This window comes from Prionailurus bengalensis, chromosome A1 (genome assembly GCF_016509475.1).
Source record: "Prionailurus bengalensis isolate Pbe53 chromosome A1, Fcat_Pben_1.1_paternal_pri, whole genome shotgun sequence".
NCBI classification, from domain to species: Eukaryota; Metazoa; Chordata; class Mammalia; order Carnivora; family Felidae; genus Prionailurus; species Prionailurus bengalensis.
This window is the reverse complement of record NC_057343.1, coordinates 197,838,554-197,859,155: the sequence shown is the minus strand read 5'-3', so window position 1 is coordinate 197,859,155 and position 20,602 is coordinate 197,838,554. Positions and strand designations below refer to the sequence as shown.

The window sequence follows — 20,602 nt, the reverse complement described above, 5'->3', positions numbered from 1 at the left end:
CAGGGTCCCAAGGGATCAGTGATAAAGACCTTCCAGCTCGAAAAGGCAGAACACTTAGCCGCTCTAGACCGAAAGCTTCCGGGTCTCTCCGGACACCTTTTCCTTGCTACGCTTTCAGGGTTCAGGTGCAAAAGCGCCGATAATTCCTCACAGCCCCCAGCGGAGAAGGAACCTCCCGAAGAACCAGGGACTCGCGGCCCTGCCGGGCAGCCAATCGTGAGGAGGAAAACAGCCAGGGGGCGGCACCCCCGCGGTCCGGGCCGCGTCATTGGCTGGCGGCCGCGTCGCTCGCCCGCGGGGCCACGTGACTGCCACCGTCCGGGCCGTCGTACTGGCTGGGGCTTCCGCACCTCTCCGCCGGTGCTTCCAGGCCGCTCTCCGCGGTCCCGCCCGGTGGGGCCCCGCCTTCCTCGGGGGCCGGGCGATGGGCGGGGAAGGGGACGGGCCGGTTAAAGGGAGGCCGGCCCGGGACCGGGCTACCTCTGCCGGCGCTGCTGTGTCCCCTCAGCCTCGCCACGGCGCAGGACGTGCCGCGGGGCCTCGTCGCACGGGGAGGCCAGGGACCTAGAGGTGAGAAGAGGGGAGGGGACGCGAGAAGGGGGAACCGAGCGGTGCCGGCCTCCATGCGGTCGGCGGGCCCCTCTTAGGGTCGTTCTGGCCTGTGCCGGAGACGTGGTGGCAGGAAGCCCGGACCAACGGTCGACGTGGGCGTCGTGGCCAGGCCGTTGTAGGTGGGTGTGCGTCAGGGTTGTACCCTCGGTCCGCAGACCCGGAGCAGGGTGAAAGCCCCCGTCTCTCGCTGCGGCGATTCCGACCCCACTCCTCGGCCTCAGGGCTACCCACCTTCCACCCCACATCACGCAGATGCCCCGCACCTCGTAGATAGCGGTGCTGCTCTGGTGTTGGAGCCCTCGTCTAGGCGTCTCAAACTCGGAAAACTGGGAGAAAGACCTGGGAGATAGGAGCCGCCGCCACCACCCACCGTCCCACCCTCGGACAGATGGGGAACCAGGCTTGGACACGCGAGAGGACCTCTTTCTCTTGGTTTTTAAAACCACACATCTGGTTAAGTACAAATCAGGGACTGTACTTCGAGACTCATAGACTAAGTTGTAATCTTTCACTGGATAGTTGGGAACACTGAAAGGACACAGAGAGGGAGGGCCAGGTCCTCTCCTGAAATTATACAGCATGTCATTTGCAGAGCTGGGACTTGTACCCACCTCTCCCAAACTCATAGAATATAAGACTGAGTCCCCCCCCCCTTTTTTTTTTTTTTTTTTTTTGCACGGATTGGGGACCACATGAGTTGGGAGCATTCAGGACTTAAACTTTCTGGCACCCATTCTAGTACCTTTTTCTCCGCCCCCCTCCTTTTCTCTAGGGCTCTTTATGTCAAATCTGGAACCAGTGTGATATCCAGTATTGGGTTGAGCAGAAGTTCTTTGTTTTTGAAAATCAAGAGAGAAAAGGAAAGCCAAACCTACTGGAAGACAGGAGCCCATTTTTTTTTCCCCATCAAGAATCTCGAAGGACGGACTAGTAACTGTCGTTTATTGAACAAATGCTATGTGCCAGGCACTGTGCTGGGTACTTGTGCTAGCTTTACAACAGCCCTGCAAGTTAGATAATGTTATCCCCATTTTACAGGTGAGAAAATGATGCTGAGTAAAAGGAAGTTTTTCACCCGTGCCATACAGTTGTTGAATAGTGTGGCTGGGATCTGAATAGAGATCTGTTCAACTCCAGGACATATCCAGTGATTCTCCTAGTAGGGCCCTTACCTCACTGGCTCCGAGTCTCCAGGGATTCAGTCTTGGCTCTCATCCCTGGATTTGCCTGAGAAACCGCACTTGAATATCACTGTACTATAATATGCTGCCTCCCAGGGGTAGATCTAGAGATAGCACATTCAGGGCTGGGGAGAGGTCCACATTGGATTCACGAGGGGTGAGGATTTTGATCATTGACTTCACTTTTTTTTTTTTTTTAATTTTTTTTTCAACGTTTATTTATTTTTGGGACAGAGAGAGACAGAGCATGAATGGGGGAGGGGCAGAGAGAGAGGGAGACACAGAATCGGAAGCAGGCTCCAGGCTCTGAGCCATCAGCCCAGAGCCCAACGCGGGGCTCGAACTCCCAGACCGCGAGATCGTGACCTGGCTGAAGTCGGACGCTCAACCGACTGCGCCACCCAGGCGCCCCTGACTTCACTTTTAGTGAGCATAGACCCCCCCCCCCACGCAGATGCTTGCCACACTGAAATTTCATGACATAAACTTAGTTATGGCGCATGGAGGCAGAGAGAGAGAGAGGTCACTCCTTTTTCTTTACTACATGGCTGTTCAACTGTCATTTCTCCATTCACTCAACAAATATTTGTTAAGCACTTATTAGGTGCTAGCATGGTTCAAGACCCTGGAGATAACAGCTGTGAACCAAAGAGCAAATTACTGCACTGATGAGAAAGACAATTAACCGAAAGTTAAATAAATAAATAAATAAATAAATAAATAAATAAATAAATAAAGTATGAGGTGGTAAGAAGGGCCATGGAGAAAAATAAAGCAAAGTAAGGGGGACAGGAGTACAGGGCAGGGATGAGGGAGGGAGGCGTGGTGGCGGCAGTGATGCTGTTTTACGTGTTGTGTCTGGGAAGGAACTGCCTAGGGTAGTATTTGAGCGAAACCTAAAAGAAGCAAGAGGGAAAGCTATGAACACAGCCCCGAGCACCATTCTAGTTAGAGGGCCAGCAAAAGGAGACGGAGGTAGGAACAACCTGCTTGGCCTGTTTGACTCTTCGCTGGGATCTGAATTATTATTCTGGCCAAAGTAGAGTTACAGAGATAAATTTTACATTGTTGCCGCTGACAGAAAAAAGAAAATGAAAACGTTACCAGCGCACGTGTGTAATGTGAAAGATAAAATTGATTTCATTCTTCATCCTCTACCAAACCCGCTTCAATAATGTTGTGCCAACAGCTTGCAAGAGTTTTGCCACCTTCACTGATTAACATTAATAAGACTCAGAACTGTGAGTTGAGCACTTGGCCACAAAATGGCAATTTGAACCAGCCCCGAAGACTTCTTAGCAAGGAAACAAATCTGGGGGGTCAGGTGGTATTTTGGAAAGAGAGGGGACCTTGGAAATTGGAAAACGAGGGTTGAGACTTTGGTCCTCCTAGTTGAGGCAGTGACTACAACTTTGGTTTTTCTCATGTTGGAGGAGAGGACTCATAATCTGTTCTCAGATCTGTTGAGGAGGCAAGTGGGAGGTGTATATGAAATCTTTTTGAAAGCTGTGGCTTACTCTTCAAGGAACTATTATTTGATCGTGGTTTTACATGAAGTTATTTTCCTCTTTGGTATTTTAGTTTTTCGTCTTACATTGATTGGGTTTTTTACCAGAAACAATATGTCATAGTGGCGTTTGAGGTGGGCCTTCAAGGATTAGGAAAAGGACCAAGATAGATGGAGGTAGAAAGGAAAGGCATTCCAGACTGAGTGAACAACATGAGCAAAGGCCCAGAGGAACCAGGGATGCTTAATATTTTCCTAGATTGGTGACTAGAACACCAGAGCATGGAAGGAAGCAAAAGTAAGGCAGGTTCAGCTCGTTCAGAGAGAGAAGCCTGTGCTAAACTTTGTAGACCGTATGCAGGAGGAGGTGGGGTGCCATTGCAGATTTTCGAAGAGTGATCCAAATGGTTTGATCTCTTGTTAATGAATGCTTCTTTTGAAAAAGAGGCAACACAGCATGGTGGTTAAAAAAAAACGACGGGTTCAGTTAGGTGTTTAAGGCTGAAGTACGTCTGGGGACAAAACTCCAAACCAACCAACCGGTGTGGATGGAGAGGTGCAAAAGTGCAGACGTAGCAAAACATTGACAATTGGTGAGTTGTGAAATTGTTTAATAGGTGAACTGTGAATATACCAGTGCTGCATGTATCATTCTTTCCACTTTTCTGAAGATTTGAGAAGTTTCAAAAGAATCAGTCGAGAGACAGAGTGCGTGTGAATCACACAGGCTTTGCTTCCCGTCACAGTTCCACTACTTGCCAGCAGTGTGAGTACAGGAAAATTATTCCCAACCGCACAGTCCACACCTGTTACAGCCTAGTTGTACCTGAGATTTTTCCACGTAAGTGAAGAGAGAGAGTCTTTTGGTAGGTGACTTGTTCACATTCGTATGAGGTTAATGTTAAGACTTCAAGTTCCCCACAAACTTTAGATCTCGGTTACTTTATGGAGTCGCGATTTATTTTCCCTTCTCTGTTTTCTTTTGGATTGTTTAGTATTATTTTCTGTGATTCCATTTTATCTCCTCTGTTGGTTTATTAGCCGTAGCTCTGTGATTAATGGAGTTGTATTAGGGTTTATAGTATGCATCCTTAATTTATCACACTCTACCTTCGCCGTTATTATACCATTTTGTGTATAAGAGCCTTTTAATACTCTGCTTCCTCTCCTCCTGGTTTTATGTTCAAATATATATTAAAAATGTAAAATAGACCACTTGAACCGTTTTCAATTTGCAGTTCAGTGCATTAGGTACGATTCACTGTGTTGTGCAACTGTCACGACTTTTATTTTTAAAACTTAAGGAGCGCCTGGGAGGCTCAGTCAGTTGAGTGTCCAATTCTTGATTTCGGCTCAAGTCATTATCTCCCGATTTGTGAGTTCGAGCGCCTTGCCAGGCTCTGTGCTGATGGTGCGGAGCCTGCTCAGGATTCTCTCTCTCTCCCTCTCTCTCTCTCTGCCTGTGCACTTTCTCTCTCTCTTAAAATAAACTTAAAAAAAAAAAAAACTCGGGACACCTGGGTGGCTCAGTAGGTGTTCTTCAGCTCAGGTCATGATTTCATGGTTCGTGAGTTCGAGCCCCGCATTCAACTGCACACCGACAGTGCGGAGCCTGCTTGGGATTCTCTCTCCCTCTCTCTCTGCCCCTCCCCCGCTTGTGCTCTCTTTTTTAAAATAAATGAATGGGGGCACCTGGGTGGCTCAGTTGGTTGAGCAGCTGACTTCGGCTCAGGTCACGATCTCGCGGTCCGTGAGTTCGAGCCCCGCATCGGGCTCTGTGCTGACAGCTCAGAGCCTGGAGCCTGTTTCCGATTCTGTGTCTCCCTCTCTCTCTGCCCCTCCCCCACTTGTGCACGTGCTCTTGCTTGCTCTCTCAAAAATAAATAAACATTAAAATGATAATAATAAAAACCAATCCACCCATTAACAACTTATTAAGTGCCTTCTGTGTGCCAGATTTTATGCTAGGTATTGTGAGAATACACGAAAAGTAGAAAACATCTCCTTGAACAATTCTTAATCTAGTTGGGAAGATAAAGCATCTCCCCAACAAATGTTTATTGAACATCTAAACAATGGGAGTTCAGAGAAAAAAATGAGGTACCATTTATGTGCTAATATGTTCCTTTATGTGCAATATGTTCCTCCTCTCCCCATTTACTTTTCCAGTTTTGGCTTCTCTCTTGGGCCTGATACCCCCATTTCCAGTTGCTCCAGTCCTCATGTGGACATCTGATAGAAATTCCAAACCTGTGAGACCTAAAGTCAAACTTTTGTTGTCTCCTATCTTTTCGTTTCCTCCTCCGTGTTCCTATACATCATTCTTCCTTGTGCGTGTCGCACCTCACGATCCGTCTTGGATTTGTCCATCTCCTTTAGTGTCTCCGGTCTTGTTCTACCACTGAAGTGTCAAGCCTCTCCCATCCCTGCCCTGCCTTGGAGTTTATGCCTTTGTCAGCCGTAGCTTACAGGATGAAATCTAGGCTTCTTGGGATCAAATAGGAAACCAGTCTTTCACTCTAGTCTTAACCTCCTGCAGCTTCACCCTAGGAATTGGCATTCTAGGTGACTTTTTCCTGGGTCTTGGATTAAACTGTGACCTTTTACTTGCCTGAGTTTCCTTTCCTTTCTTGTTTACAACTTGTTCACATTGGCCCACAGCTCATCCTCCACTCTCAGAATACGCCAAACCTCTATTAATGGCACGTAGAGTGTTATAGCTTATCTGTTTATAATTGTCTTAGTCCTTTGATTGTTGGTAGAAACTGGGTTTCTTATTCATTTTAGCAAGAACTTACTGATCTATTATGTGCTAAGTATTGTTCTTGGTACTGTGGATACGAGAAAGACTATAAATAATAGTATTTTTTATGTATAAATACATTATATAATTTCAAAAGTCCCTGTGAAAGTGCTATGAAGAAATAAAGCCAGGTAAGGATTTAGAGAATGATGGAGTGGAGTATTATTTTATTTGAAATGGCCAAGGAATATCTCTCTAAGGGGATGATACACCGGCTGAGCCCTGAAGGATGAGAAAAAGCCTGCAAAGGTCTGGGAGTGATTATTACAGGCAAAGAGAACTTGAGCAAGTGCAAAGACCTTAGAAAGGGAATCAACTTGGCGTGTTCCAGAACGGCAAGAAGGCCAGTAGGAAATGAGGGTAGAGAGGTAGGCAGGGTTCGGGTATTGTAGGCCATTAGAGTAGCCCAGATAAGATGTGATGGTAGAGGGGAGTGAAAAGTGATTAGGTTCAGGTACTTTGGACAGTAGGGAGCAGGTGGATATCATATTTGAGGTAGCACAGACAGGACTTACTGACGGATGATATATACGATTAGTAGGTTAGAGGAAAGAAAGATTGACCCCTTGGTTTCGGGTCTAGATTCTGAGGCAGTGTGTCTAGCACAGTGGTTAGCTTATGATGCTTAGAAGGGGCGCCTGGGTGGCTCAGTCGGTGAAGTGTCCGACTTCGGCTCAGGTCATGATTTCACGGTTTGTGGGTTCGAGCCCTGTGTTGGGCTCTGTGCTGACAGCTTGGAGCCTGGAGCCTGCTTCGGATTCTGTGTCTCCTTCTCTCTCTGCTTCTCTCTCTCTCTCTCTCTCTCTCTCTCTCTCTCTCTCTCTCAAAAATAAGCATTAAAAACAATAAAAATTAAAAAGAAAAAGATTGTCCTCTGAAAAGGCACTTCAGTTTCACAAATTACAGAACTGTTATACATGCATTGTTAGTTAAAAGTATGTGCTGTAATTACCAACAGCAGACATTGGTTTGCTTCTATCCAAATCTTCAAAAAGAAGTTGGCTGACTGCTATCAGGCTCATACAGAAAGGATGTAACCTCTCTTCTAGTCCAGTGCTCTAGCCTGTCAGTAATTCACACGGGAATTGTGTCAATGCTGCCTGTCTGCCACCTGGATCACACCGCTTTCTAGGTGTCACAGCTGCATGTGTGCAGCTAAAGAATAAAGTGAAGAAATGTCGTTCCTTTTTGTGTTACTCAGACTACCATTGTACTTTAATGTATGCATAGGTAAATGCACTGTTCAGACGTTTTGTTTTTTTCTTCCCCTGTGATTCCTGCAAGGTAATGTGGAAGATTCAAGTATTTTCCTCTTGAACCTTTCCTTTTCTCACTCTCGATTATCAATGTTAATAAAGGGAGAAACTGGCCCAGATGATACGGTAGACTTGTGTTTTATTGAACTTCATGGAAAGTATAGTTTGTATTCCAGCCTCCTTAAAATGGAAGTCTGGCTGTAGGCTCTATTCCAAGGATAAACACTGTCATGTCTTAATTTCCATGAAGCAATTGATGAATACTATAATTGAAAGCTGTAACTGGCTTAAGGAAGTGAGAGGATTTTTGTGCAAAAAGGGGTATTTGAAAAATATGTTCCAAAGGAGATATTTCCACTTGAAAATAAATATTGCTTTGCATTCTACTTTTCCTGTACTTGAGTTATTTGCTTAGCAAATATTTTAGCTCCTATTTTGGAAAGCATATACCTGGACATGTTGGGGGATACAAAGATGAATTAGACTGGAGCTTGCTCTCAAGGAGCTTACTGTGTGTGAAGGTCACACCTACCATTTAGTGTAAAATAATTTGTAATGTAGTTTTATGTTGCTTTGTGTTTTAAAATCTGTGTGAAAAAGGAAAAAAAATAGTGTTGAGAGTTTTAGGAGGTGAGTAGAATAGATAAAGGAGACTATACGTGGCTTTTGGATTCAGACTGATGGCTATATCAGTTCTACTTCTAGGACTGTTTGTGAATGAATACCTAAGTTTTTGAGAGTTAGAGGTGGAAAAGGGCCACGGCCAAGAGTATAGTAAAAGGAGAGTTGGGTACACATTTGTAGGTATCAGTCCAGGTCATTTGGGGTAGCAGGTAGGTGAAACTGGGATGTGTAGAGCAGCTGAATTCTAAAGTATTTGGAATTATCTGAGGTTAGAGAAAGCTAATTAGATAGGTGATAGGAATAGTGCCTTGCTCAAAAAGAGCTATACTTAGAGTCCTAAAATCTGGATTTTATTAGCTGACTCAGTCACTTGCAAGCTAAATAAATTACTGCATTGGACAAGTCCTTTCATTTTTATAATCTATCTATATTTACAGTGGGTTTCTTATAGATAGCATATAGTTGGGTCTTAATTTTTAATCTAATCTGACACTTGCTACCTTTTCACTGGCATGTTTAGAACATTCACATTTGATGTGATTATTTTTATGTTTGTTTTAAACTCTACCATCCTGCCAGCTATTTTCAGTGTGTTCCATCTACTTTTGGTCTCTTTTTCCCCCCTCTTTTTTTTGTTTTCTTTTGGATTGAGAATTTTTTACGATCTCATTTTATCTCCACAATTAACTTACCATTTATGCCTTTCAAAAAATTTAGTGGTTCCTCTTGGATTTACAAATACATCGTTAATCAGAGCCTACCTTCAAATAATAATGAAACACTTCACATCTAGTTTAAGACTTTACAATTCCCAATTACCCATTTTTTTGTGCTATTTTTATACATTTTATTTTCGTATGCTATAAACAAAATACATTTCTACCGTTGCTTAGATGTTTACCTTTTAGAGCAGTTTAAGATATTTTAAATTAAAACATGGATTTGACTTGATTTTCATTTGTTCCATTCCTTGACTTTATTTCTTTGTTGTGTTTTGTGTAGCCCTAGTTTCTGTCTGGTATATGTATACATGGTAGTGCTGGTCTGCTGGATATTCTTAGTGTTTGAGAAAGTCTTTGTTTCTCCTTCATCTTCTAAAAGATATTTTCTCTAGGTATAGAATTCTGGGTTGACAGCTATTTTTCTGTGATAAAGGTATTACGCAGTCACCATCTGATGTTTCTAATAAGTCCACTGTAATTTTTGTCTTTATTCCTCTGTATGTAATGTATGTTTTTAATTTGGCCGTTTTTAGGCTGTTATCTTTGTTTTCAGCAGCTTGAATATGATATGTGTAGGTGTGGGATTTTGTTTGGTTTTTCTTTCTATATTTGTCGTTTTTGGTATTCTCTGAGATTCTTGGATCTATACTTTGGTGTCTGCCTTTAATTTGGGAAAATTCTTGGCCATTATGTCTTCAAATATTTCTTCTGTCCATTCTTTGTCCTCTCCTTTTGGGATTCCAAGTACACATGAGTTAGATTGTTTACTATCTTCCATAGCTCTTGGATGTTCTCTTACATTGTTGTTACTGATTTAAAAAAAAAAAATCTGTTTTTCTCTTTCTTTTTAAATTTGGGTAATTTCTATTGACCTATCCTCAATTTCATGGATTCTTTCTTTGGCTCTGTCGAGTCTGTTGATGATCCTGTCAGAGGCATTCTTCATCTCTATTACTGTGTTTTTTCACTTTTAGTATTTCAATTCAATTATTTCTTATAGTTTCCATCACTCTTGTACTTTCTAGTATTAATTTTTATCTTTTTCCTTCCCGGATAGCAGCCGTGTAGGGCAAGATTTGGATTTTCTTAGTTTTTTTTCTTATGCCTCTTTTGCATATCTTAGGTTTGGAAAAGCCCTTTGACCCAGGAATCACCAAGAGCTGTTCCAAAATAAAAGGACCTAAGAAATGTACTCCAACTAGGTTGACCTGAGTAGGAAGTAAGAAGAGAGTTACAGACCAGTTGCATTGAGGAATGAAGACCTGCTGTGTGTATCCACCAATCTGATTGACTTGCTCAGGGTAAGTTGTGATCGAAATCTGTTCTTTTCTTCTTTTTCTACTTAATGAGACCATCAAGTAACTATTATTTTACTCTTGTTCATTGGGAGGATCAGCTATAGCCCCTTCATCCAAACAAAATTAATGTGGATTACTTTGCAAGGGTGTATTTTTCTGTCAGTTCCAAAACAGGAAACTTTCTGAGTCTTCTGTCTAGTATATTTTGTCTCTGTTTGGCCACAGTCATAAAGTGTGTATTCATTTGTTCTTTGATCCATTCAAACATTTTGTAAGCCTACTATCTCGGAATTACTATACACCTGTTGGTGATTACAATGATGAGCGAGATATCCTTTCCTCCAAGAGCTGGAGAGACTCTTACTTAACTAACACAAGAGTATTATTAGTACTATAATGAAAGTGAAAAATACTATGGGATATAGAAGTATAGTGATTCACTTGGGCTAGGGGATTGGTCGGTGCTTTGTAGAAAGGGTAGTGTTGTTTAACTGGTATAAAAATGATTAGAATCTTGATGGGCAGAGAGGTTGATGGCCATTCTAAGCTAAGCAAACAGCTAACACAAAGACACTGATTTGTGAAGTATCTGGTAAACAGTTTATGATGTATTCAAAAAGAAAAAAAAAAAGACCATCTTCTTTGCTTCAGGGACTTGCAGGTAGCAGCAAAGTTTTGAGACTAGATCCTGTTTTGCAGTATACCTGGGGGTGAAAAACCTGGAAAGAAGATAGTGATAGTAGGAGACAGGCCACCCTGATACCTTTTCTGGAGGGAAAAACTGCAGAGGAAGCCAGGCAGAGATGGGGAAGAATCCTTGATGGTTTTTACTTTGGGGAAGTCCTATACCCAATCAATTATTTGCTCTGACTTGGCTATTTTTGGTCTATATTTGGTGTTTGTTTTTGTTTACCCTGATCAAGGCATATGAGGCTCAACTAACTAAAGAAAGTGAATATAAGACACCTACCCCCGAACTGAACTCGTCTTCACTCTCATGGATGACAAGTAGGACTGTTAAAATGTGTGAGCACTGAGAATTACTTAACCAGTTAATCCCGGTTTTTTCTTTGGGGTAGGAGGCTGAAGCATCTATCTCCAGAAATGTCTTTGGAAAGTAAAGAGCAACATGATCTGTCACTCACTGACTCATCTGAAGGAAATGACCAACACAGCCCTCTGTGTAACATCCCTCCGGAGTCTGCAAATGAATCAAGTACCGACTTCAAGCAGTTTGAAGCCAATGATCAATGCACACCTTATCGTAGGATCCATATGGAGCCTCAAGAGAAATCAAATACTAACTTCAAGAAATTTGTCATTAAAAAATTGCGGAGGACTTGCCAGTGCAGTCCAACCAAAGCCAAAAATGTGATTTTTGGTTTCCTTCCCGTTTTGCGATGGCTCCCAAAGTATGATCTGAAGAAAAACATTTTAGGGGATGTGATGTCTGGCTTGATTGTGGGCATCTTATTAGTACCCCAATCCATTGCTTATTCCCTCTTGGCTGGCCAAGAACCTATCTATGGTCTGTACACCTCTTTTTTTGCCAGCATCATTTATTTCCTATTGGGTACCTCCCGTCACATCTCTGTGGGCATTTTTGGAATATTGTGCCTTATGATTGGTGAGGTAGTTGACCGAGAACTACACAAAGCCGGCTATGACACTGCCCATACTCCTCCTTCTTTAGGGATGGTTTCAAATGGGAGCACATTATTAAACCAGACATCAGACTGGATATGTGACAGAAGTTGCTATGCAATTGCAGTTGGCAGCACTGTGACCTTTATGGCTGGAGTTTATCAGGTAAGAAACAATGGAACGGGTGGTTGCTTCTACCAAAAGAAATCACCGTACGTGAAATCGCAGATCTGTAAGGGATCTCAGAGATCATAGTAGTTAAAGCTGTCATTTACTGAATGCTTAGGATATGTGAGGGATAGAGCCAAAATTCAGACCATAGTTTGACTCCACATGGAAGATAAGGCTGCTTCTCTTTTCTCAACCTTAGGCTGCCTCTGAACCAGTGAATTTCAGTCAGCCAGATTGTAATTATTTGGTTGCAAAATGTAGACCAGAAAGGGACCTCACATCACCTAGTACAACTCCTTAATTTTACATGTTGAGAAACACTGGGTTTTCTTGAGATTGTGTGTGGTTCCTTACTGGCAGAGTCAGCACTAACAAGCAGGAAGAGGGTAACAGGATGAGGGTTGGCAGAGGGAGGAGTGCAGGATGTTTCAAACTATAGATGCCCCCCCCCCCCCACCGCCACCAACCCCACTTTAGAATTGTTGCTCTAGTAAGTGACTCTCACTAAAGACAGCACTTCCCGTGGACTGCTAGGGAACAAGTTGAGAACCACTATTTCATATGATTAGCCAGAAGAAAGGATTACAAATTAAATTCTCCTTAGGTGTCCCATAGAATCCGCAAACCTACCATTATCATCACACCCCTGTCTTTTAGCATCTGGGAGTCGATGCCAGCATTAAACCTTTTCTCCATTATAGGCATCTGGTTCCAATATGGGAAAGGGAAGAGTAGCTCACTTAGTTTGGTGCCTGGGAAAGAGGAAGAGAAGGGGCTGCTGTGCAGAGTGGTGCTCTTCAGGGTCCAGTTTTGCTTTTTTGTTATTATGTCTCACCAAGAATGAGGAAGGGCTCAGGGAAATTCTGAGGAATTATTGGGAAGAGGAAAAAAATAAAGAAGTAAAAATATTGTATCTTTGACGATGCAGAATTAATATGGGAAGCAGTTTGGCATAAGCACATACACACTGAATGAGAATAGTTTCTCAGCGTGAGGTTAAAGACTGTTCTATAATTTAAATGTGATTCTATTTTGATGTGAATCAAAATTTTTTTATTAATTAAAACTTTACTTTTATGGTAATGATTTATAATTTAATGGAAATACATGCCCTTGTCGTTAGAAGAATTTTTCCAATTTGAGTTTTTGTAATTTTTTGTGGATCCTTGGAAATTGTTTTCTTGAGGTCTGAACTTTATTCACATATCAGAAACATTGTACAAGAAGGTAGGAATCCTAAGTTCTTGTCTTATCCAGACTGAGGAACAGTGGGACTTTGGACCAGTTGCTTAACCCTCTGAGTGTCAGTAAAATGAACCCTCTCTTTGTAAAATGAGAGGGCTGATGTATGATTGTGTTTTTTTCTACCTCTGACATTTTGTGATGCTCTGATGTATGTCTCCATGCAAGGCAGTGCCGGGATATTAGAGGATTTAGAAGCTCTTTTCCATTTATATTTAACACTTGTATATCCTTCCTTCCAGGTAGCGATGGGCTTCTTTCAAGTGGGCTTTGTTTCTGTCTACCTCTCAGATGCCTTGCTGAGTGGATTTGTCACTGGTGCCTCCTTCACTATTCTTACATCTCAGGCCAAGTACCTCCTTGGGCTCAGCCTTCCTCGGAGTAATGGTGTGGGCTCGCTCATCACTACTTGGATACATATCTTCAGAAACATCCATAGGACCAATATCTGTGATCTCATCACCAGCCTTTTGTGCCTTTTGGTTCTTTTGCCAACCAAAGAACTCAATGAGCACTTCAAGTCCAAGCTTAAGGCACCAATTCCTACTGAACTCATTGTCGTCGTGGCAGCCACATTAGCTTCTCATTTTGGGAAACTCCACGAGAAATACAACAGCAGTATTGCTGGACATATTCCCACGGGGTTTATGCCACCCAAAGCACCGGACTGGAACTTAATTCCCAGTTTGGCTGTAGACGCAATAGCTATTTCTATCATTGGTTTTGCTATCACTGTATCACTTTCTGAGATGTTTGCCAAGAAACATGGCTACACAGTCAGAGCTAATCAGGAAATGTATGCCATTGGCTTTTGCAATATCATCCCTTCCTTCTTCCACTGCTTTACTACTAGCGCGGCTCTTGCGAAGACTTTGGTTAAAGAATCAACAGGCTGCCAAACTCAGCTCTCTGCTGTGGTGACAGCTTTGGTTCTTTTGTTGGTCCTCCTGGTAATTGCTCCTTTATTCTATTCTCTTCAGAAAAGTGTCCTTGGTGTGATCACTATTGTAAATCTCCGGGGAGCCCTACGTAAATTTAAGGATCTACCCAAAATGTGGAAGGTTAGCAGAATGGATACAGTTATCTGGTTTGTCACTATGCTGTCCTCTGCACTGATAAGTACTGAAATAGGCCTGCTTATTGGGGTTTGTTTTTCTATGTTTTGTGTCATTCTCCGCACACAGAAGCCAAAGATTTCATTGCTTGGCTGGGTGGAAGAGTCCGAAATCTTTGAATCCATGTCTGCTTATAAGAATCTTCAGACAAAGCCGGGCGTCAAGATATTCCGTTTTGTAGCCCCTCTCTACTACGTAAACAAAGAATGTTTTAAATCTGCTTTATACAAAAAAACTCTCAACCCAGTCTTAGTAAAGGCAGCTCAGAAGAAGGCTGCCAAGACAAAGATCACAAAAGAGACAGTGATTTTCAGTGGAATCCAGGATGAAGTTTCACTGCAACTTTCCCATGATCCTTTGGATCTCCATACCATAGTAATTGACTGCAGTGCAATACAGTTTTTAGATACAGCAGGGATCCACACCCTGAAAGAAGTTCGTAGAGATTATGAAGCCATTGGCATCCAGGTTCTGCTGGCTCAGTGCAATCCCTCTGTGAGGGATTCCCTGGCCTGCGGAGAGTATTGCAAAAAGGAAGAAGAAAACCTTCTCTTTTATAGTGTGTATGAAGCAATGGCTTTTGCAGAAGAATATCAGAATCAGAAAGGACTATGTATTCCCAATGGTCTAAGTCCTTCCAGTGATTGAGAAAGTAGATGGAAAGAATACTTATGTCTAGCCAGTAGGTTAGTTTGAAGTCTGTAACACTTTCCAGTTCCACAGCAGAAAATGTTGCACACTTGAAATTTTAACCTGATGATTAGGTATTATTCCTTTGAAGCTGATGGCCTTTGTAGATATCTACACATATGCAGCAGATTAGAGCTTATAGTCAACCAGAATCAAAAAGAAGAAAATACCATGGTTTCAAGCTTTCTTGCAGATATGAGGTATTCTTGGAGTTAAATGTCTATTGAATTGAACTGTAAAGTGACCCCCAAACTTAATTACCATCGTGTGTTTTAGAAGATTCGCATTTGGATTCTTCCTTCTCCAGGAAGTAAAGCAGTCGTTGACATTCTGAGAGGTGCTGGAGCCTGCTTGATAATGGCTCTTTGGAGAGGGAGTAGAAAGGAGGCAGGGAAACAGTGCTGTGCCTGCTCTTACACCAGCAGGTCGGGAGACTTCTGGAGCACCAGGTTCGTTCTTACTTGTGTTTCTCCATTCCCAGTCTTTACTCCCTAGACAGCAGTAAGATCTCTGGCTTTTAATACGAGAGCACCATTCCTTGCCTTAAGGCAAGGAACCACGGGCACTATCTTATTAGGAGCTGGATGGCTGGGCAGGCTTGTGAAATCCTACCAGCCAGCCTCATATTACTTACAGCATTCTCTGCAATACACTTGATGTTTTTATTCATGCCTTTTTGTTTAGGGTAAGTAGATAAGCAAAGGGCTCTTGCTCATAATCAGCCAAAATAATGGGAATCTGCCCTGTCTTTTCTGTGACCTCAATCAATCCCTGTTTCTGAGTACCATTAAGCTCTGGTGTAGCTTTCATTCATCCATTGTTTCCCATGAAATCTGTCTTACACTGTTGTGGATTACCAGCAACTAGCTTGCCAGGTGGAAGGCAGAATGCCAACTCCACAAGTCTAGACGGCATTTTTAATGAGCTCGAAGCAAACTGTTGGATGGACTGCAAAAAGGAATGATTGACAGTTTCCCTTAAGAATTTGTATACTTAGCAGTGAATTTTTTTCCCCTTCCCTTGGCATTTTAGTGACGGTCCACTGCGGATTGACAGTCTTTCTCAAGTAGGAGGTACTGTTCATCTTTACTCTGCAAGAATATTTTATTGTAACCAATGGAAAAGAATGCATGGAAGTGATAGCGTGCTTCCAGAAGAACATCAATAATTAATTGGTGGATGTTTTAGTGAAAACAAAGCTAATGCTTACTGTCAGGCACCCTATTGATGTCCAGTAAATATGGATGACAGTGACAGCTTTTAACTCTTTGGGCCACCTAAAGCTGTTATGCAAGAGGATTTAGAAACATCCCAAATTCTGTGGGTATATTATTTATGACAGCTGGCCACAGGTTGTGGCTCCAGGAATAGTTCCTTTTGAAAAGCAAGAATGTCTGGCATTGAAAGCTTATTGTCCTGTATGTGGACCTTGATAGACAAGGAAAAATACAGGTTTTCCAAAGTTAGGACGAGGAGACTAATGTAGAGGATGTTAAAACATTTAGCTACAGTATTTAAAGCAAGAAAAATAATTGCAAAACCACAAATCATTTTTTAACCTGCACTCTCACATTCTAAACAATTTAAATGTGAGACCCAAACCCTATGGGTAGGGCATCTATTAGAGTGGGACACTTTAAAACATATTTAGCTTTCTTTTGGGCTCCATAAATTTCAAGTATTGCTTTTCTATTGGTGGAGCTCTGTCCATCTATTTACATGGAAAATGCCTTTCAGTTGTTAAAACAAAGCAGTTTCTCAGTAAAAAAGTTGGATTTCTGTCTTTGAGGTGATTGATTTCATGATTAAATATAATAGTACTAAATTTTGACATCCTTTTAGAACTTAAGTCTAGAATTTCAGAAATGTTAACTACCGTTTGTATTCGTGGGGTTTTTTGGTTTGCTTTCAGCCAATATTTGCCCTTTCTACCCAGTTTTAGGGATAGAAATAGTAAAATTCCAGTGTCTTCGTTGGTTATTTGTTTTTAATCCCTGTTCTCCCTCCCGCAAGGCAGGTTTGAATCCCGACCATTATAGATGTCTACTGTCATGTGAGAGAGTAAATAAGTACATGTTCAAGACGACCCTGTCTGTAATTTAGCAGACACTAGCACGGCAAAGAAAAGTGTCCACAGAATTTGGAGAATCCCTTAGGAGTAACAGGGTCTGATTTTTACCTGGCATTTCTGTCCACATGTGGATATAAGCAATTAATGGAGCTGTATGCAATTAGCAAATTCTCGAATTGTGTTCTGGTTTGTTCCTCTCCTACCCAAACAAACAAACAAACAAACAAAGAGATTCTGCTTTTGGTAGCTACTTACAAAAACACTTCAGATTTCACTAGAATTTATAGCTCCATCCTCTGCTTTGGTTGAGGTCCACCTATACTTACACATTGTTGATGGCTAGTGTTTAAAAAAATCAAATCCGAAACCAAAATCTAGTTCACCAACAAAACTATTGTTTTCATTTTCTTTCTTGCTCAAGGGCTTAGACCTTGAGTTCAATAACTGATACTTTACATACTTTATTGATACAAAAATATCTTGCATACCTTAAACTTTAGAGTCTAAATGAAGTGTTTTCTCATTGCTTATTGACAAATGTATAAAATTCTAAATATCTTAAAATGGTCATTTAATTGAAACGTAATGTGTACATTCTTGATGGTAAAAACTGGAAGGGGAGAGTATGCCAAAAACAGAAAGAGTGAGGGTAACTGTCAAGAGGAGTGAAGGGAATACACCATCGAAAAAAGACTATCTCTGACCAAATGGGGGAGAAAGGAGAAGGACTCAGTTGAATGGAGTCCAATCCCTGGTTGGTCCTGACTTTGGGAGATCAGGATTAGGAGCCACACCTTAGTTTTGACAGCAAGGTCGGAACTGGGTTCTGTTACGAGAAAGGGAGGGTAGATTCACCAAAGCAGAAAGAGCTGAGGAGCATGTGGTACCCCGGGGCTGGGGCAAAGGCCCAGTGGACCTGCTCCAGAGCCCTAGACTGAGTGGCTATAGCCTCTGATGGTGGTAGAAGTGACAGATGTCTAGTTCACAAGTTTTGTTTAATAGGACCAAAGGAAAACAAATTTTGATAGTCTGACTTAGCTTTCAAACAGTAGTAGTCATTGAAGCCAAAATTTGTTGGTAAATTTACAGTATGGTACATGGTAATCTTTAAACATGTATCAAGAAGTTAGATGAGTTCATTAGACTAGTCTAATGCTAATGAAAATGTTTTAACCTCAACAATAATTCTCTGTAAGGGGATTTTTCTTAGCAGTGGGTCACTGAAGAATGCATTGTCTGGCTTTTAGCCCTGATCTTAATATGAAACTGAGAAAAACACCATGAATTTCTTGGGAACTTAAATTAGTCTAGAAGTTACAGTGATAAATTTGAGCTTTGTGATGCTTGTTATTGTTCTTAAGGATTGTTTTCCTTTGTGTATTGCTACAGATGAGCTATAGGGTTTTGTTTTGTTTTTTCAGCAATGTAGATAATATCTCAGTACTTACTGAGGATCCGTGCTGGAGTCTAGGGTCCTGCACCAAGTACTAGAACTATGGTACTAAATCTCGTAGATGGGCTATAATGGTAACCCTCCTAGGATAACACCCAGGACACTTGGAGGGGTTTATGGAGGGGCTAAGCTGAGCCTGGACTGAGGTCTGAGCAGAAGACCGGCAACTGAGGCAAACAAGGAGGCATTAACACTCCTGGTCTATTCAGGGAATGATTCCAGTGACATGGCAAAAATCCCATGAATAGGATTTAGACTTCGTTTAGTTTTTCTGTTCTTTGATGTTTTTCATTTTTTGCATCTGTTTTCTTTCTCTATTTTAGTGATGCCTTAATTTGAAGCTGGGTTTAAAAAACTGCAAAGAAGAGGAAATCAGATCTAGAAAGCTTTTAGCCTTTGAACTAATTTGGCTTTTTTTTCCTTTTGTACTAAGATTTTATTAGATAATCATGATTGGAATCATCAGGTGCTAATAACAAGAATGAAAATTATAATGGAACAGGCCCAAATAATAAGCCTACTGGTTTGTTATCACAGCCTATGATTAAAGTAAAACACTATTGAAATATTGTAAGTTAAAGGTACATTTTAGTTTTTAAAAAACAAACATTAGTAACTTTAGGGATGGAGAATTTAGATGTGGGAGTAGGAGAAGATTTATTTTTGTAAGGTAATTTTTATCCTGACAAGGACTATTTTTGAAAAGTGTTTTGCACCTAAAATTCTTAAGTGAACATATTAAATACAGTTGGGAAAGTTAAATAAGCAATATACTAAATAGTGAATTTTTTTGATATGAATTTTATTTTTCTCGTAATGACATAAGATAAGGAGATACTGAATTACGAAAACTAGAATAATGAAGGACACCAAATGCGTTCATTGGAGATACGATGTTTGCAAGTCTGCACTGGAGCATTGTACCTTTTTTGGACTTGAATTATAGCTCTTAAAAAGGCCAAATACTTACAATGTAATTAGTATAATCTAATCCAATATAAACAAAACACCGACGGCAAAATTTCTAACTGAAGGTTTTTTAGTTGGCAAATAGACAAGCAGACTTAGCCAGAAAGGATTTTTAACTGCAGCTTTAATGGACTTATTTTATGGGGCACGTGGGTGGCTCAGTCAGTTAAGCTCTGACTTTTGATTTCGGCTCAGGTCATGATCTCATGGTTTGTGGGATCGAGCCCTGCATTGGGCTCTGCACTGACAGCACAGAGCCTGCTTGGGATTCTCTCTCTCTCTTCCTCTCTCTCTACCCCTCCCCCCACTCACAATCTTTCTGTCTCTCAAATAAACTTAGAAAAAAATTTTTTTACATTAACTTATTTTAGGGAAGTTCACACCCCCTTTTTCCCATCTCCCATCCCCCCGTCCCTCACCCCTAAAATAATAAGATGCTGGGAATCAAAAAGTTCTTGCCTTTTCCATTCAAATCAGTTGGGGAATTAGTATTTGAATTCTGATGCTACCATGATTTCTCAAAAATTAGTGGGAACAAATCAATCTATATACAACGCTACCTTTTTTTGTCTCCTTTGCAATGTTATATACAAATCAAGACAATATCAGGGTGACAGGTGAATGAACGTAAATTCTCAGTTTTGTCTATCCCCTAAAAAAGTATTCTGCCCTTTTTTTCCCCAATTGTTCAAGGCTAATGACTTTTGGGAACATGTTTTATACCACATATATCTTTTTTTAATTAAAGCAAGTGCCTTGATGCCATTCTATATAAATCATGCTTAACCCTCTATGGGATGAGAATGAGTTGATGGATTGCAGTCTATTGCAGGAGGGGGGGTGGGTAGTTGGTTAATAGCAGATGTTTTTCTTCTGGAAGGATATGTTCATGTTGTTTATTATGTAAGATCCTGTACGTGTTGAGATCTAGAGGTGTCATTTCATTCTGCTAATAAATTGTTAATGCTAATAAAATATTACTCTGTGTCTAAATTATTTAAGTGCTTCACTAAGAAATACATTTAGGTCACCAGTGATATTTAAAATACCATCTCTTTACATTTGGAGAGGGATCCGGTCATTAATTTTTCCCAACTATGACAAGAGGATCTGTCCTTACAGAAAGCCATAATGCATAAAGAAACCCAGTTCTTTTGTCATTTCTTTGTGATCCTGAGTGAGTACATTAACCCCTTGGGGACTCAATTCTTTCATCAGTGAAGAGGGGAGGAGCACTGGATTGC

At 41.4% G+C, this 20,602-nt stretch overlaps 1 protein-coding gene across 2 annotated transcripts; it reads left to right on the top strand.

The window, feature by feature from the left end:
• The first annotated feature begins 290 nt into the window (after positions 1-290).
• On the top strand, positions 291-20,335 carry SLC26A2 (solute carrier family 26 member 2). Of its 2 annotated transcripts, XM_043598168.1 has the most exons (5): positions 291-570; positions 3,918-4,066; positions 9,829-10,006; positions 11,083-11,812; positions 13,303-20,335. In XM_043598168.1, the coding sequence occupies exons 4-5, from the start codon at positions 11,108-11,110 to the stop codon at positions 14,821-14,823; spliced, it is 2,226 nt and encodes a 741-aa protein (XP_043454103.1). In that variant the 5' UTR covers positions 291-570; positions 3,918-4,066; positions 9,829-10,006; positions 11,083-11,107; the 3' UTR covers positions 14,824-20,335. The 2 variants fall into 2 exon arrangements, with proteins under 2 accessions (XP_043454103.1, XP_043454102.1); XM_043598167.1 differs by lacking the exon at positions 3,918-4,066 and having other exon boundaries at positions 303-570.
• Positions 20,336-20,602: the final 267 nt, after the last annotated feature.